This window comes from Cryptomeria japonica, chromosome 7 (assembly GCF_030272615.1).
Source record: "Cryptomeria japonica chromosome 7, Sugi_1.0, whole genome shotgun sequence".
NCBI classification, from domain to species: domain Eukaryota; kingdom Viridiplantae; phylum Streptophyta; class Pinopsida; order Cupressales; family Cupressaceae; genus Cryptomeria; species Cryptomeria japonica.
The window spans coordinates 599,354,112-599,373,602 of NC_081411.1; the positions used below are offsets into that span (position 1 = coordinate 599,354,112).

General features: G+C 33.8%; 1 protein-coding gene across 1 annotated transcript; it reads left to right on the top strand.

Moving 5' to 3' along the window:
• Positions 1-15,394: 15,394 nt before the first annotated feature.
• On the top strand, positions 15,395-16,195 carry LOC131856864 (uncharacterized). Its single transcript, XM_059208813.1, has 3 exons — positions 15,395-15,620; positions 15,683-15,716; positions 15,910-16,195. Exons 1-3 carry the CDS (start codon positions 15,395-15,397, stop codon positions 16,193-16,195), a joined length of 546 nt encoding a protein of 181 aa, XP_059064796.1.
• The last annotated feature ends 3,296 nt before the right edge of the window (positions 16,196-19,491 follow it).

The window sequence follows — 19,491 nt, forward strand, 5'->3', positions numbered from 1 at the left end:
TCTTAGTAAATTAAATTCTAAAACATAAACTGGTAAACTACAACTACAGATAGATTATAAGCAAATTAACAACACAACACACAACTCCAATATTTTGACGTGGAAAACCCAGTTAAGGGAAAAACCATGATGGGAACCTACCCACAGTAAGATGATACTCTGCAGTAGTATGTAAAAATATTACAATGGGGAATGCACATGCATTCAAGCACACTGCCTAGAGCTCACTGCTCAAAAGATATTTGCTTGGAAGGCTACAACCCTTAGGGAAGTCTCACTGACTTACAATATGACTCATACTACAATCTGAAAGGAATGAACTGTAATGATAGCATCTACAAATGCCTGATGACAGTTTCGGTTAAGCATAGTTGGTTGTTCTGCAACACCAAACACACCTCAACACTTCTTTGAATGATATATCCTTGTTTTCACATTCATCTCTCTCTGATAATGTAGACAAAATATTGACACCTAAATTACATAAGCATCTCACCTATATATACAAATCGTCAACCTTGATAACAAGGTCAGCTAAATCCTCACCCCTTAACTTACAATTACAAAAATTACATTGCATGATACAAAGATCGACCAACATAGAAATATTATTATTTAAATTACATAGCATGGACCTAATTCAAATTACCAAATGATTACATCCACCGAAAATCCCACCAAGATCAACTATGACACACTACACCACCAGAAATACTGCATAACAAGCAAATCATCACCATTTCATAGAAATCACCAAAAAATTTCACAACGATCAATGTAGATCGCCAAAACAAATAGGACACAACTAGGAAACACCAACAAACATGTTAGAATCATCCAGAACAGTTGCACCAATACCTCTTTTCAAAGCATCATCACTCAATGTCTCAAAGCTCAAGAACACAACCAATCAGCAACGGTCACGAGGAAAGATAACTTGAGGAGCACCAAATAATGAACCATCTAAAATGAAGATACACAAGATCATTCCAAACACTAATCCAAAGTCTCGGCACAAGATCTAATCACACCGGAATGTATCGGAGGAAATACTGGATTCTACAAAACAGTGATCAGCAAAACTAAACTACAAAACCGGATCAAAAATTCTTCCCAAACTCATTGGAATAACTCACATGAATATGTTGACATCAATGAATACAACATATCCAAGTAGAAACAATGATCAACCAAATCTTTAACAATCTCCCCAATAATCCAACTATATATGTGTGTGTGTGTGTGTGTGTGTGTGTGTGTGTGTGTGTGTGTGTGTGTGTGTGTGTGTGTGTGTGTGTGTGTGTGTATATGTATATGTACATATACATATACATATATATACATATACATATACATATACATATGTATATGTATATGTATATGTATATGTATATGTATCACTAGTACATTTGGGTCTAATTTCCAACGGCTAATTGTTGGAAGTCTGACGACACCACGTCGTACTTCCAACCAATTTAACTGTTGAAAAATCGTTGTCAGTCTTCCCGATGATGCCATTTGCATCGGAATTCCAACGACATTATGAACTCTTCCGACGATGGCGATATTTGCTCCCCTGACCAAAAATTTTGACAGATTACGGCTGGAATTCCGACGAATGCTATGTTTTCTCCTCGACAACTGTCTGACAAGGAAGCGACGTCGGATATACAGCATCCTCGTCGGATGTTTCTTTAGTTGTTGTTAGAATTCTGACAGTATTAGGTGTTGTGGGTCAGACGGATTTGTCGTCGCTACATGAAAGCATTGAACGAGTTCTACTTTTAAAAATTGCATAAAATATTTTTTATTTATTTGATTCAGTGTTATTTGCAAAAAAAGGTTATCAATGATGTTTCCTTTCTCCAAGAATTGTCTAGGATCTTTCAGTCAGATAATATGTAACATCCAATGACTAAATCTTTTCTTTACAAATGCTTATTTTATTTAATTATCATCTGAGCGTGAATTATAATTTATATCTATGCGGAAGTAGAAGATACAAGTTGAAGACTCGTGTGCAAGTAAATTTCGTAAAAGAAAGCAAGCAAGCATTATCTTGAATGACATGGAAACAAGATCACTGGATGCCTAGGAGAGAGCAATTGGAGAAAAGCAGAGGAAAGTGTTAAAGGGTGATAAATAAATAGAGAGTATGCAATACAAACAAATAATATCTAGAGTGTGTGATGTGACATCTCTAATTTATGTCCGGAGGGACTAACTAGTTTTGGAGTTCTTGGGAAACCTATTGGGCCAGGCTTGGAAGAAATCAATGTGTTCATGCAAGGACCACCTTTTTTCAATTATAAGAATGATGCTTTTGCACCAAAGGATATTTGGAAGGAAATATCCAAAAATTTCTATAGTGTGGAACCAGAGTTGGTGGACTTAAAGTACTTTTCAGCTTCTAGAAGACCAAGAGGTTATGTACACAATCTCCCAATAGAAGGGTGATTTCAAGCATTACCTCTCTGCCCCATGACTATTCAGGAAGCACTTCCTCAGACAAAGGACTATTGGCCTCCATGGGATCAAAGAAAAAAATTGAAGCATAAACTCTAGATGATGTGGTGGTGTCCTTCGTGAAGAACTCTGCACTATAATTGAAAATTAACGAGGGAAACTACAAGATATTGAACAAAAATACATTCTTGAAAAGTGGGAAGAATGGATCTTGGTTTGGGTGGGGCCAAGTCAGGTGGCTCCTCTAGAGGTTGACGAGATAGAAATCATATTAGGATTTGAAAAAGATCACACTCGTGGAACTTCATGTGCGACTGATCGATTGCGTTGTTTGGGTAATGCATTCCAAATAGATACAATTGCATACCATTTATCTGTGTTGATTAAAGCCTTTTATCCTAATGGCATTAAATTAAAGTTCTTTCTCTATTTTCTGGTGATCTCTGGAGTAGAGGTTGCTTTGCATCAACCTAGGATACATTTAACTTGTGTTGTATCTGCGGATATATGTATCCTAGGTCGATGCAATGCAACCTCTGCTCCACCAATACTAGATAGAAGAGAAAGTACTTTAATTTAATGCCATCAGGATAAAATGCTTTCAAGACATATAAATGGTATGCAACTGTATCTATTTGGAATGCATTACCCAAACAGCACAATCAATCAGCCGCACACGAAGTTCCACGAGTGTGATCTTTTTCAAATCCTAATATAATTTCTATCTTGTCAACCTCTAGAGGAGCCACCTGACCTGGCCCCACCCAAACCAAGTTCCAGTCTTTGCAGTTTTCAAGAATGTATTTCTGTTCACTATCTTGTAGTTTCCCTCATGAATTTTTAATTATAGTGCAGAGTTCTTCATGAAGGACACCACCACATCGTCTACGGTCTATGTAATTCAATTTTTTTCTTTGATCCCATGGAGGCCATCCTTTGTTTGAGGAAGTGCTTCCTTAATAGTCATGGGGGGGAGAGGTAATGCTTGAAATCACCCTTCTATTGGGAGATTGTGTACATAACCTCTTGGTCTTCTGGAAGTTGAAAAGTACTTCGAATCCACCAACTTTGGTTCCACACTATAGAAATTTTTGGATATTGTCTTCCAAATATCCTTCAGTGCAAAAGCATCATTCTCATAATAGAAAAAAGGTGGCCCTTGCATGAACACATTGATTTCCTCCAAGCGTGGCCCAATAGGTTTCCCAGGAACTCCAAAACTAGTTAGTCCCTCTAGACATAAATTAGAGACGTCACATCACACACTCCAGACATTGTTTGTTTTTATTGTATCCTCTCTATGTATTTATCACCCTTTAACACTTTCCTCTTCTTTTCTCCAATTGCTCTCTTCTAGGCAGTTGATGAGCTTGTTTGCATGTCATTCAAGATAATGCCTGCTTGCTTTCTTTTATGAAATTTACTTGCACATGAGTCTTCAACTTGTATCTTCTGCTTCTACACATATATAAATTATAATTCATGCTTAGATGATAATTAAATAAATTAAGCATTTGTAAAGAAAATATTTAGTCATGGGATGTTACATATTATCTGACGGAAAGATCCTAGATCCAATTCTTGGAGAAAGGAAACATCATTGATAATCTTTTTTTCAAATAACACTGAATCAAATAAATTAAGAATGTTTCATGTAATTTTTAAAAGTAGAACTCATGCAATGCTTTCATGCACTGACGGCAAAGCCGTCTAACCCACAACATTATCCATAATAGAACAAATCACTATAATAGGCTATTATAAAGTATCTATACAAATATGAAAGAACATTAAATTACCATTACAAACCCATAAACCATTAAATAGTGAATATAGATATAAATTTGTAAATGTATCCCTACAAACACCACAACCATAACCAAAACAAAAAAATTCTTACCCGCTAAAACTAAGTAGCTGGTGAGTTGCAAGTCTACAACATCTCTCAGATGATCGAACTGTTTCTTAATTTTGTTCTTTTGATTAGTCAATGGATTTAGTTGCATGTACAAGTTTTCTATTTGAAGCCTTTCGTTTCCTTCTGCATCATTCTTCATGTCTATAGTATTGGATAGTTGTACAATTTCTGATGCTATAATATCTATGTGACCCTTAATATCCTTAGTATATTTAGGCCATTGTCTTTAAAACATGTATGCCGCCACTACATCCTTTACACTTTTCTAAAAAAAAAATTATGCTTTCTTGTAGTTGGATATGTGTTGTTGCACATCTAATCACCAAAACTTATAGCCTTTTCTCTTCCACTTTCTTCTCTACATCCTTCAAAACTTTGGCTTCCAATTTGAAAGCACGTTCCTTAAATCCATTAAGCATCAATTGTATTTTCTCTGCAATTGACAAAGACTCATCCAAAAATACTTCTGGAAGTCCTTCATGAAGGACTTTCACTGCATCATTAATAAGTTATGATCCCTATATTTGAGACTTAATAAAATTCTTGTGAGTAGAATGGTGAATTTTGTCACCCAAACAAATCATATGCAAGGGAGATAATCACTTAAGGTCCATCTAATCTTGAGACATTGATGCCCACTTTAGCATGTCCCATCCTAAATTGAAAAGACTAGGACGCCTTAGGTTCCTTGGTACTCATGATTGGGACCCAAAATATATCCATAACACCCACAACATTCAATTGTTGTGCTGGTATATAAGAAATATATGCATATCAAACCTTGTTCCTAAAATCTTTATTTTTTGAAATCATGGAAACATTACATAATTTAAATGAAGGCAACCAAAAGAATGCAGAGAGATAAAAAAACTCTATAGAGCAACTATTTTACATACCTCAAATACAAAATTGTAGGGTGGAAAAATAATAAATTAAAGGTAGTCATTATGATGATTTACTTGAGGTCATTATGATGATTTATTAGAAGGTTCATTTGAAGGTTCATAAGTTAATGGTAGTCACTAACATATAAAGAGTGAATAAAGGTCATTATGATGATTTATTTGAAGATCATTATGATGATTTATTTGAAGGTTCATATGTTAAAGGTGGTCACTAACATATAAAGAGTGAATAAATTGAAGAGCCCGATGAATTGCCAGCATAGCATGAGGATGTATGATGTTAACGATAGCAAAATTATATTATGATGGTGGCGAAACTACAAAAAGTTTTGATCATATTTTTATTGAGCATGAAAGCAACCACCTTGATCTCATGAATGATAGGCATCGTGTTGTAGAGTATCAACCCTTGTTGAACAAGGGTGTCACATTTTTTAGGCTCGATCAATGCAAGGAGACATTTTGTGTATATGAAGTGGTTTCAATTAGCCATTTTGTGTATAAGTAGAGAGGAGAGGTTGATGTCTTTGTTTATTTTCCTACAAAACAATGAAAGAGGTCCTAATCAAGGAACAAACATGTCCAAGCAAGGAGAGAATTTGGATTGAGGACAATTCTATCCAAGAAAGGATATCAAGTTAAAAGATAAAAATCAACAAAGGTAAAGTGGATCCTTAAAAAACAGGAACAATTGACAACTATTATTCTTGCTCCACAATGTAGAGACAAGAAGAACTAGGCTATTATGTTGCCTCCCAAGTATGATTGCACATGAAATCGTAGTACCATGAATGACAATGAGCCCCTAATAGGTAATTAAGCTACCGATATCATATAGCAAGATAAAAACATAATAGGCTATAAATGTCATTTAGAAGGGATATGATGAGTGTATAAATCATTGTCACCTATTATTTAAATGTTACTAGAACTACAATAAGTTGTTGAATTTTAATCTCCAAATCATGACATTCATTAGTGGAATAGTTGATGATGCTTGAAAAAAGGATTGTCCTAATTTTGTTTATGGTTTTTTCTTCAATTTTTCAAGGGGGGAGTAATAAAGTTGGCTTTAAGAAACTCATACAAAATTATCTCTTGTTGTGATTAAAAGTTGTTGGAAAAGTCATAGATATATTAGACAATGGGGGAGGGGATGTCAACAAAGGAGGAGGATAGAAACATAAATATTCTTCAGAAAAATGTAATGTATATTTCTCATGAACCTCCACACTTCATTGCACACATCCTAAATCATGTCCATTGCATCCATGTGTATAATTAAATGTAGTATTTAAATCATGTTTAGAGGAGTGTGTTCATTCATATTTTCAAAGTTTAAAGATCCTGAACCATCATCAAGACATGTGTTGGAAGAATAGGTTGGAATAGATTTAGAAGAAGCTTGAATAATTGACACATACAACTCCCTTGAGACTTCATATTTGGATAGAGAGGCCTTATATCAAATTAAGGAAGGCATGAGAGTGATATATGTATTAGTGTAATTATTATACTTTTTGAATATTTATCCTTAGTATAATATTAGAAATAGTATCTTAAACTAATTAGGGAGTCGTAATTAGGATATTATTTTCCCATTTTTAGTTGTTGATCTCATTATTTAAGACACAAATGGTTTTCCTCATTTCTTTTCTTTATGTGGAATATATATCTAATGTAATTATTTATATTTTTAATAAGAAAATAAATTTATCGTAGTAATCATGTGGTTTTTAAATTTTATCTCTTGTCTAAGAGAAAGTATTGAAGATCATAACTCTAACATGGCTTTATTTTGGATGAGTAATGTTGGTGTTTGCATTGCCAGACTTGGGCATAGCTTAATCGGGTTCTTCAGACCTCTTCTTTCATTGTAATTTTGAGATATATGCTTCAGTTAGTGACTGTCTATTGTCTTCAAAAAATCAGTAGCATACCTCTTGGTAGTCAGCCTATGTAAAGATCCTATGATTGCATTGGAACTGGTTTATAATAAGACTTGAATGGGATTGTAGCTATAATATGTTTTCAGAGGTTGCATGACATGTTTGACGAAATGTCAATAATCTAGTGAAGTCTAATTTTGATACATTATTGTGACAGTCCATGTAATTTTACATTATCTGCCTATAACATGTATTTATGATTGTCAATGAGGCATTTGTTTGATTTAGATATGAAATAAGAGGAATTTGAGGTTGCATCATCATACGCCCATTTTTTGAGGACTCTTGCAGATTTGACAGCGAATATTCTTTGTTTTTCAGTCATCATTGGACAAGGGATATTCCACAATCATACTGAATAGATTTTAAACCCCATAATTCATATAGAGAACAACAAATTTGGACTCAAGAGCTTCTAGAGTAATTTTTGAGGTTAAATGAATCTATGAACAATAGTTTAAACATGAATAGTGTTTATTTACACTATGAATATTATTTGATGTTGTGATTAATGTCTTAGGCATGGACAATGTTTTAGGTGTGAATAATGTTTTCAAGTATGAATAGGTTTTTTTGGTAATGAAGAGATTTTCTAGGGGCTATGAATAATGGTTTAAGTCGTGTGTGTGTGTGTGTGTGTGTGTGTGTGTGTGTGTGTGTGTGTGTGTGTGTGTGTGTGATTTAAGAACTTTTTTGTTCATCATAAGTCTTCAAAATGAATTTATCCCAAAACTATTAATTTGTTAAAACACTAATAATATTTTACATTTAAGTAGACCATATTATTGAGATGATGAATTCACTATTAAAATTAATTATTCTTGATATTATTGAAAAATAAATATTGACTTTAAATCAAAAGATTATTTTTAAATAAGTCATCACATCATTTAATAAATTGTGAAAATATCATCTATATAAAATTAATGTAAGATCGTTATACCATAAAATATTAAATGCTTAATAATATAATAATTAAATAAAAAATATAATTCTAATTCAATTTAATTCTCTCTCTATTTAAGTTTAACAAAATAATCTAAATGTTATAATGTTAAAAAAAAAAATGTTTATCTAATCACCTAGTATATTATTGTAGAACGCTTTAGGAAATTACTAAAAACAAACAAATAAATAAAATTTATATTAAAACATCAAAAATCAATACTCAAAAAGTAGAAGACATCTAATTAAATTGAAATGTGAAAAGGTTTGAAATAACATAATCACTAGAAACTTTCTAAAGCTACTATGGTTTAAAAATAGAATGAAGATCCTTGAGGTGTACAAAATCTCTATCACCTTCTAAAATCAGAATAGAAAAATAATTTTATCATAGTAAGATTCTATATGTTGAGGAAAAGACATGATTTTCTAAATTTGATTACATTCTTAATCTATAAATTCTTGACTTGAAATTTCTTTTGATATGTCATTTATGATTTGGGAAAAGATGGGGATTAAGAGGAACCTTATGAGCTCTATAGTTTTTGCTTGCATGATTTTTCTTCTAACAAGTACAATGTCTTTTGTTACAGTATCAGGTGAGATATATTTACAATTTTCATATTAAGAATGTGATTTAATTTTAGAAATTCATTTTTTTTTTCATTTATTTTGGACATTGTTTTCAATATTTAATGAAAAACTTGAATTTGTTTGTGCTCCATTAATCCAATCGAAGGTTCTGCTCAAGTTTCATCAATTCCATGTGGACTTGCTATGGAGAGTCTGTCAGAGTGTGAAGGCGTTTGTGTTGGTGGTGGAAACTGCATAGCTATGAATGCTAATGATGATCAGTATATGTGTTGCTGTCAAGGAACTCCACAACCAGTTTGTAATAAATAATTCCTCTAATATGAGCTAGTTTGACATTTTAGTTAAGCTTGCAGAATATAAATAAATAAATTACTGATTGATTAAATCATTTGTTCAGCTATTGGATTGCAAATATGAAATTAATATCAAGATAGAAGTTTGTGATATAATATGAACTAATGTGACATTTTAGTTAAGCTTACAAAATAAAATAAAAGATAAAGTGCTGATTAATTAATTAATTTATTTTTGTTTAAATGATATATTTATTGGCGCTTACAAAACTGGGGGCTTTCTGGTCTCCAATACAGAAAAAAAATTGTTCCCCTCAGTTTCTTGAAATCTGTATAGCCACGTTTGAAAGCCCCATTTTTTAAAAGAATAAAAGTCCCATTATTATAAAGTCCTAAAGTCCTGATTAATTAGGTCAATTAAATCTTTTGTTAAATAGTTGGGTTTATGACATGAAATTTAAATGTGAAATTTGTTATATGTTCTTAATACAAATATGTTTGAAGTTTTAATTTTTTTTAAATAATATAATATAGTGATAATATTAGTCATAATTGATTTATATATGATATCTTAATTGAGTCTAAATATCTAGCCTTAATAATAATTTAAGATCTTATATTTAAACACAACTCTAAATAAAATTAGGAACAAGTAAAAGAATTCACACCCCATCTCCAAATTAATGGCAAAATCTAGCTTATAAACATTAAAAATCTAATTTTTGCTATGACATCTCAGCATGTAACCAAAATCAAATTATTTTAATGTCATGGAAGTTTGCATGTTTAGATATTATTTGAGTAGCAATAACATAAAACGATGCATTCCATCCTCCAAATCAAATAATGTAAATGTCGTTGAAGTTTGCATGTTTAGATATTATTAGTACTTGCATGTTTAAATTTGTAAATTTATTTTAAAGTATACATGCATATTTGTTAACTTTATAATTAAAAAAAATATTTCTCTTGTAAATGATTGGCTAATACTTTTTTCTCCTCGGATGCAGCATAATAAGTTTCGAGCAGTTCTGTATAATGGGTTTCTCTTCTTTGCAGGGCAGTTCTCTATAATGGGTTTGCTGTTTTGCATGCACGATCTCTTCCCTTCACAACAGGAGTTTTCTTTTTCTATTTAAGTTGTTTATTGGAATGGTATTTCATTCAAAAAGCTTTGTACATCTACCTTTGCCTCTGCCAGGAATAGAAAATGTAAGCAGATTATAGTCACATTTTGAATGTTTTTTAACTTTCTGGTTATACTTTGCCTGTTTATGTTTTAGGGCTTGTCTTTCTAACATTTCTGCAAATGCCCATAATATCCATAATATGAAATTTGCTCAAACAGCGAACCCTAGTATTTAAATTTGTTTTTGCAAAGCATCGAGTTTGCCTGTTTATGTTTTAGGGCTTGTCTTTCTAACCTTTCTGCAAATGCCCATAATATGAAATTTGCTCAATCATTCTTCGATAATATGAAATTTGCTCAATCATTCTTCTACTGTTTTCAGTTCAATCAGGATTTCAAGAATCTGAATTATTACATTAGTCTTCCCACTGGTTTCAATAAGTTCTGAACAAACTTGCATGGGTTCAGGGTAAACTTCCATAGGTTTAGCAGAGTCATGAACTTTATTATACATTGGCATGTTACCATTTTATGAAATGACCTGTATCAGATGCTGGTTAGTGGACTAAACAAGCCACAGGATTATGGTGGGATCAACAAAACGAAACAAGCCGAACACAGAGAAGAAGAAAATGTGATAAATGATAAACAAAGGATGGTAAATAATTGGACAGAGGGACCTATTTGTAGCTCAGATTTCACATGGCTGCATACTTTTCTAACTAAAGCATGCTGATCCAGTTTTCCTCCTCCCACATGTTTATTTTATGATTTATGATGTTATCAAAGCGTCTGGTAGTGTGCATCTAATATAGGGCGTATTCTGCTTGCAAACAGTGTTCCACTCCAATTTGTTGGAGCCAAATCGAGAATTTGATGTTTGCAGCCTATTATTTTAACCTTTGAGATCTGATCTTTGGACAGACGCAACGTTACATACAATCTGCATTTTGTCACGAAAATTAAAGCATGTTTATAATCATTCATTCTTTAGTTTTGTAATTAATATTTTTTTATTGTAAAGTTTGTTAAAATGCGCTACCTATACAGTATGAAAATAAAATTTATACTCTAAATTTTGATTTCTGAAAAGGGGTTTGGACATTCTGAACTAAAATATACAGTAAGAAAAAGGCCCATGTGGAACTAAAACATAGACTGATAATAAGGTTCGATCAGCTTCTTCTGCAATGGTATTACTAAAGCACTAGAATTTCAACAAAAGAAGCAGCTTGGAAGTTGAAGAGTGGGAAACATAGAATATCTATTCCAAATAAATTTTATAGTCCTCATCTCTGGCCTGCTTTTCCTCCTCCATTTCTTGAAGAGTGTCTTTCTTTGCCTGAGGAAAGATATGAACTCTGAACATAAATTTCTTTTGATTGTTGTTCATCTGCTCAAAAATGCAAATGTCTCCTTCCTTTATATTATTACCACGTGTAAAATATCTCCACCCCCCACTAAAGGTTGGCCTATCGTTCTTAATAATGCATTTTACCTTCCATTCTCTACACTCCAGTCAAAAGCACTACTTCACTTCTTTGGTTTGGAAGCTGAATCGGATAATCCAAAACTTTTCTGAATTCCTGCATTGCCAAACCATGACAAAAACTAAATTATTTGATCCAAAAAATCACTGATTTAGTACATTTTTCTTAAACTTTCAGAATTCACAAAAATGCAGATTTAAATGCCTCTGGTTTAGACCCTCTACTCCTAATTTAAAAATGAAAATATATATAACCAAAAAGAAGAAGAGAATTTGATCTCACTAGCATGTGTGGGTCATTTACATTCCATGATTTCATAACCATTTTATAGAAGGGTTTATCTAACTTGAAAGGAGCAGCAATCTCCATTGCCATGTGCTTTTGAGAGGATAAACGGTGCCCATATTTCTTGGATGAATGGCCTGCAACCAAATTAACTTTCTTGTTGTACCAATTCTCCTAATAAGAATAAAATCCAAATGCCTACTATAAAAAGTAAAAATAAATTATAGAGCTTACAAATTTAACAAGTTGAGTACTTCTGGACTAAACTTTTGCTTTCCTAGAAGCTTAGATTTCCTTTTCTTCTTCCTCCTTCGATTTTCAGGAGCTGGTTCAGCTTTATCATTCTTTTCCTCATCACAAACCAAATCAATCAACAACATTGGTTGATCAGGGCATCTCTCATCTAAATCAATGTTGGTTTTCTGAGCACTGATATCTTTCTCACATCCACTTTTTTCAAATATCTGAACCTTCAAGCACAGCTTAGATATGTACTTGAACACAACAAAATCTCCCTTGTACCCAATAATTGTACATCCCACTCCTGCCCACTTGGGCCTTGCAACACCATATGTTCCTCCCTCTTATATATAAACTGTGAAGCAAATGCAGGCGGAATGCTCTGCAATAAAACACATTACAAATTTTGCTTTTACAGATTCTAAACAGTGTATATGAAATCAAAACATGCAGTATAGAATTTACCAGTCATTCTGTTAAGTCTCCAAGCATAACTTTCAAGAAGGAAACACACCCATCAAAGCACTCTTTCTCATAGTATTTACCATGAATTCTAAAACATTTCTGACAGCACATCCTGCATGGTAACTAAGGCTCACTTGATCCTTAAAAAAGATTTATACATCCAGGATCACTAGATCCTTCAAAAAGATTTATACATCCAAAATGTATCAACCAAATTATAAAAATATTCCTTAACAATAGAATTGCTTAATGGATAGGTGATTTGACTGAAAAAGAAATCATTAAAACAGAAAAACAAAATCTTCATCTTTTTTTTCTAGTTTTAACTACTTATTTACAAAACAATGTAAAACTTAAACTAACATTTATTAAATATTCACAGATTGTACCGATACTAGCATTCAGAAAAAAAACAAATCGCGAAACTTTTAGGTTAGAATTCCCTTCCCGTGTGAGACAACTTTTCCCGAAAAAGAAGCATGGCAAGTTCACTTATAACAAAAGTCTATCGGCTAAATAATTACATAAATAAAAAAAGTTATGTTATAATAAAATAAATTGATTTGTTATTTTTAGTTACAGTTTTCTTTTATTGAATTAATATGTTTAAAACTAATTATACTTTTATACATATTTTATTATATTCAAATTACAATGAATTTTGTTATTTATTATTAATTATTAATTTTAGTTTTAGATTTAAATCTAAAACTATTCCAATTATTTAACTTTATTTTGTGAAATTAAAAATTTAATAAGATTTCTTTAATTTATATTATTTTTTCTAGTAAAATTTTAATTATTATGAAATAATTATGTTTAACTTTTTTATCTTAATTATTAGAATTTTTAAAATATAACTATTATTAAAATTAAATCATAATTATTATTAAAACTATACTAAAAATAAGACAAGTACTAGCCACTATGTGGTACTTGTTTAAGTAGCAATAATATATAAAACAATGCATTACATCCCCTATATCCATTACTATGGTTACCTTTATCAACAACATAATGCTTTTGTCATTGTTTTATATTTATATTATATTAGAATTATTTCAATAAATAAGAGGATAAGTTATAAAAATTTATAGATTGGAGAAGCTCTGCAATGCTGATTCCTATTAATGGCGGAAAGGGAGGGCATGTAGAGGATGTTCGCATAGATTTTTCTAAAGAACTAAAGGAGGATGTGGTGTTTCAGGAAGATTTTGCAGTAATAGCCAAAATTATTGGTCTGAACTGGTCGAGAAAGGAAATCAGAAATTGGGTCGAATGTAATTGGGGAAAAAGAACCGTAACGAAATTTATCGCTAAGGGTTTCTTTGTAGTTCTGTTCGAAAAGGAGGAGGAGAGAAACAAAGTTCTCACAGAAAGAAACTAGTTCATCTTGTCGCATGCAGTTTACATCCAACCATGGGTGCCTCATTTTGACCCCACTCCATTGGTTGTTTATTCTAAGCTAGTATGGATTTGGTTATATAACCTCCCGATAGAATATTGGAGTGAGGAACTTTGGGAGAAAATTGGTAGAACATTGGGTACATTGTTGGAAATAGACTTCGACGATGTAGAAGACATGTGTAAATGTGTCCGCATGAAAATTGCAGTAGTTAAGAAAATACCTGAGAGAATAACCTTGGTTTCAGAATTTGGGGAATGGTCACAAAAGGTGGAGATTGACAAAGAAATATCAAGATGCACGAGGTGTGGCAGTAAATTCCATGGAGAGGAGGAATATAAGATGTTCGTCAGAAAGGCCAACAAGATTTTCAGAAAACCATTACAGATATGGAGGAGAATAACCAAGGAAAAAAAGAAAATGATTGAGTGCCAAGATAAGTCACTAATCGCGGGATTCGAACAGTCACTAAAGAAAGAAAGCACAAAAATGGTTTCTTTGCAGAAGAAATTTGTACGTGAACAGGAAATCAGGAAGATTGCTGAGGAGAATGCAGTAACAGAAATTGGTGAGATAAGGATGAAGGAAATCAAGGCTGGAACTTGCAAAGGAAATCCGGTTGAATGTAGCATCAACATAGAGGAGGTCTTCAGAGATTCTGTTTCAAAAGGGAAAGGGCTGTCAGATACAAAATTCGAATATGAAAGGGGTTCAGATGATGAACCTTATATTATCGATGAATTGGAGAACATTGATCCTCAAAGCATTAGTCAATCAGCTAATGTCTTGTTGGGGAAAACAAAAGGAGTGGGGGGCAGAAGAAGCAATAAACAGAAGAGAGAGGATAGAGCCAAGGAGAAGGGCATAATCGGTGTGTTGGATTTCATTAAGAAAACCAAGGGAGGAGGAACCTCCCTTGGCAATCAATGAAAATAACAACATGGAATGTCAGGGGTTTATTGGCCCCTGACAAAAAACGCTTGGTCAAGAGGGCTATCCAAAGACTTTCAGGAGATACCATATTGATGCAAGAGACCAAGCTTAATGAAGAAAAAGCTTCCTTTTTTAAATCTTTTAATAGGATGTGGGATGGTGTGTTCCAGGAGGCAGTAGGCTCCATGGGTGGACTGGCGATTCTTTGGAACTTAGATAAAGTAGTAGTAGATTTGATCAACAAACAAGAAAATTGGATGCACTGTAAAGTAAGAATCTTGCAGGAAGATTTGGAATTTTCCCTATTCAATGTATATGGGCCGACTAGGACAGAAGATAAGAAAAAGGTATGGTTAGAGATCTTAGAGTAGATTAGCATGACTGATTTGGAGAAAGCAATAGTGGCGGGAGATTTCAATGCTTTACTCAATAACGAAGAAAAATTGGGAGGTTTAAGAATGAATGCCCGAGTGATGGAAGATTTCAGAGACTTTGTAGCAGACAATAACCTCTATGATGTAGTACCTAAATCTGGAAAATTTACATGGACCAACAGGAGGGCAAATTTTAGCAGAATTTTCGTTGGACCATTTTGGATAAGAGGTAAGTTTAATTTGAAGACAACAATCTAGCCCATAACTCTTTTGGATCACTTTCCGGTACAGCTGAATTACTCAATTCCATTAGCAAAGGTGAAAGGTAATTTCAAGTTTTTGAGTATGTGGTGGAGAGATTCTAACTTTAAAATATCCATTGAGAAATGGTGGAAAGAATGTACAGACATTAAAGGTACTCCAAGTTATTGTTTTGTCAAAAAAATGAAATATCTTAAGAACCAAATCAAAACATGGAATAGGGAATCCTTTAAGAATATTTTTGCTGAAAATATAAGGGTGGAAGAGGAACTAAATAGAATCAATAATTTGGTAATCGAGAAGGGGATGACGAATGAAGAATTCCATGTTGAGAAATCCCTTAAAGCTGAATTGGCAGAAATTCTCCTAAGAGAAGAAATGTTTTGGAGGGACAAATCCAGAGAACTATGGATAGATGCAGGGGATTCAAATTCCAAATTCTTTCATGCTTCCTTAAAAGTAAAAAGGAATAAAAACAGAATCAATCAATTGATGGAAGACTCGGGCAAATTAGTTGGCAAAGCTGAAGAGATAGAGATATAGCAATCAAATATTTTGAAAAAATCTTGGGTTCTTCGATGGGGGATAGAGATGCATCTATTGAATATCTTTTGGATATCATTGATAAACAGATTTTGGAGGAGGATAATGCTTCTCTTTTGTCTTCAATAACAAAAGATGAAGTAAAAAAAGCAACATTTGAGCTCCATCCTAATAAAGCTCCGAGTCCAGATGGGGTAACGATGGAGTTGTTTCAAAGGTGTTGGAACATCATGGGTGAGGATATTTGGATGGTGGTGAAGGAATTTCGAAGGAAAGGCAAATTTGTTAATGAAATAAACAATACACTTATAGCCCTTATTCCGAAAAAGCAAAATTGTCTGAGTATTGCTGATTATAGACCTATATCGCTGTGCAATTCAATATATAAAATCATATCCAAAGTAATGGTAAATAGGCTGAAGCAAGTTTTGGACAAGCTGGTGTCTCCAGAACAGCACGGTTTCACTCTGGGGAGAGAAATTGTTGATAGCATAATCACTGTTGCTGAAACTATGCAGTCGATGAAAAGAAGCAAGTCTCAGGGGATGGTGGTCAAATTAGACGTCAGTAAGGCTTACGATCGGGTGAAATTGTATTTCCTATTTTCTATTCTTGAAAGATTTGGTTTTGATTCTAGCTGGTTAAACTGTGTAGAACATTGTGTCTCCTCAGTATCATACTCCATTATTGTAAATGGATCTATAGAAGGTTTTTTTCATGCTACTAATGGCCTTAGACAAGGTGATCCCTTGTCTCCTTTTTTGTTTGTATTAATGGCTGAGATCCTAGGGAGAAACATCAAGAAACTAGTAAAAATGAGACTGTGGAAAGGTGCACACATACACAATAGTATTGATCCAATTTCACATTCTTAATTTGCTGATGATACAATTCTTTTTGGGGAAGCCACTGAGAAGGAGGCAAAGGTAATTAAGATGCTACTGAATGATTACGAAAAAGGATCAGGTCAGAGCATGAATAAGGAGAAATCAATGGTATATTTCTTCAATGCTAATGAGAGGATGCAAGGTAAAATTGGGGAAATAATGGGTTATCCGCAAGGCAAATTTCCTCTAAAGTATTTAGGGGTTCAGTTAGACCCTAGTAGACACCAAAACAGAATGTGGGAGGAAGTGATCAACAAATGTCAAGCTAAGCCTTCCTTTTGGAAGAACAAGTGGTTAACACAGGCAGGGAGAATTCAAATGATCAAATCGGTCCTTTCAGCGATCCCTATTTATCAAATGTCATGCTTTCGATTATCAGCTAAAGCTGCCAAAGAGTTAGACAGTCTGTTCAAAAAGTTTTTGTGGGAAGGAGCACATGATAAGAATAAAATCCCTCTCATTAATTGGGATACAGCCTGTTTATTAAAAATGGAGGGAGGAGCGGGTCTAAGAAAAATGGATTTGCATAATTTGGCTCTAGGGGCTAAATTAGCCTGGAAAATGTATGATCAACCTCAGAAATCATGGTGCAAGATTATGGCTGCCAAGTATTTGGATTCAAATGATGCAGAAAGGATTTTATAGTGGCTAACTTGATTAAGGGTTCACCAATTTGGAAATATATTTGGGAAAGCAGAAGTATAATAACAGAGCATCTGACATGGAAAATTGGTAATTGGAGAAAGGCCAAATTTTGGAGAGATTCATGGAATGGGGATGTATCTCTAGCTGAAGAGATAAATGACATAGTCTGGGTTAATGAAGTAGAAGCAGTGGTTGGGTTGTATGTGGCAGATTATATTATAGAAGGGCAAAGGGAATCAAAGTGGATTGAATGGAAATCAATTGGAGAATGGAAGCTAGAAAAGAATGCGGAACTAAAGAATATTCTAAACAGAAAAAAGAACTCATATATCAAAAAGATGAGGATCAGTTATTATGGAGTGCTTCTAAATTAGGAAAATACAAGGTTAAATTGGGATATGAGCTCCTTAGGAGCAGAATTCAGAATGTGGAGTGGCCCTCGGTGTTATGTTGGCACAAAATGGTGCTTCCCAAGGCAGGGGCATTCCTTTGGACTGCTTTGCATGGTCGCATATTAACAGGGGAAAGTTTGAAAATAATCAGAATCTCAGGGCTGAGTGTATGCATTTTATGCAAGGAAAACGAAGAGACAGTGGATCATCTCTTACACTGGTGTTCGATCACTAGAAAAGTTTGGGATTGGCTTCTGGGCAACTTGCAGTTTGAAATGGCTAGAAGTCATTCATTAAAAAGTTTTTTATTGGCATGGCCTTTCAGCATCAAAAAATCAAAATGGAGCATTTTGTGGGTGGTTACTCCAGCTTTACTTGTTTGGCATATATGGAAGGAGAGAAATAGAAGAATTTTTAATGAGGAGGCTCTGCCTCATGATATACTAATTTCCAAAATAAAAGGAGCCATAGAAGAAGTCATCAATGTGAAAGTAGTTGGTAAAAAGTATAGTTCCTACTCTTCATGGGACAAAGAGATGGAAAGACTGGGGAATTTAACAAAGACTAGTGACTACAAGCTTAGGGATAAGAAGCAAATCAGAGATAGTATAGTATGGTCTCCTCCTAAGACTGGAATCATAAAGGTTAATTTCGACGGAGCTAGCCGTGGCAACCTGGGGAAATCGGGATTTGGGGCTATCATAAGGGACGAATTTGGCAACTTTGTCAGGGCTAATTATTGTCCTTTAGGAATCAACACAAATAATATGGCAGAAATGGCAGGGCTAGTAGCTGGGATGGAATGGTGTGTGGCCTGTGGCTTCCAGAACGTTGAAGTAGAGGGCGACTCACAAATCATTCTGAATGGGATCTCCAAACAAAGATTTGAAAACTAGAAACTGGAGGCGTATCATCCTAAAATCCAAAAATTATGTGACAGCCTCAACAGTTTCACCTTTAAACACATATACTGAGAGGGCAAATCGGTGGCGGACTGGCTGGCAAACAGAGGAGTAGATTGCGACGACCCAATACAGACGTCCAAAAAGGAGGATCTTCTGGAAGGACTACTTTCGGTCCTTGAAGCAGATAAAGTAGGAATTCCAAGAACTGGAATTGGATAAAAGAGATATGTCTAAGATAAACAGGGTTCATCGAGGATGAGAGCAACAGTTTTAATTATGCCACGATTGCACATAGTACTAGAGTTTTGTCATATTTGAAATTTCTTCTTTTCAGAAGATGGTCGATAATGACTAGTTACAGAGACAAGTGCGGATAGTCTAGTTAGAAGAGCACGGGCTCAGAAAATGGACGGATCTCGAAATCGAGGCAGTATGAAGAATCAGATTTTCGGTTCACATGGCCCCTG

Excerpts from the sequence above, each read along its gene's own strand:
- LOC131856864 (XM_059208813.1), top strand. The coding sequence starts at position 15,395 with ATGACTGATTTGGAGAAAGCAATAGTGGCGGGAGATTTCAATGCTTTA. Across the intron at positions 15,621-15,682 it reads TGGACCATTTTGGATAAGAG|CTGAATTACTCAATTCCATT; the intron begins GTAAGTTTAATT and ends TTTCCGGTACAG. Across the intron at positions 15,717-15,909 it reads TCCATTAGCAAAGGTGAAAG|GGTGGAAGAGGAACTAAATA; the intron begins GTAATTTCAAGT and ends TGAAAATATAAG.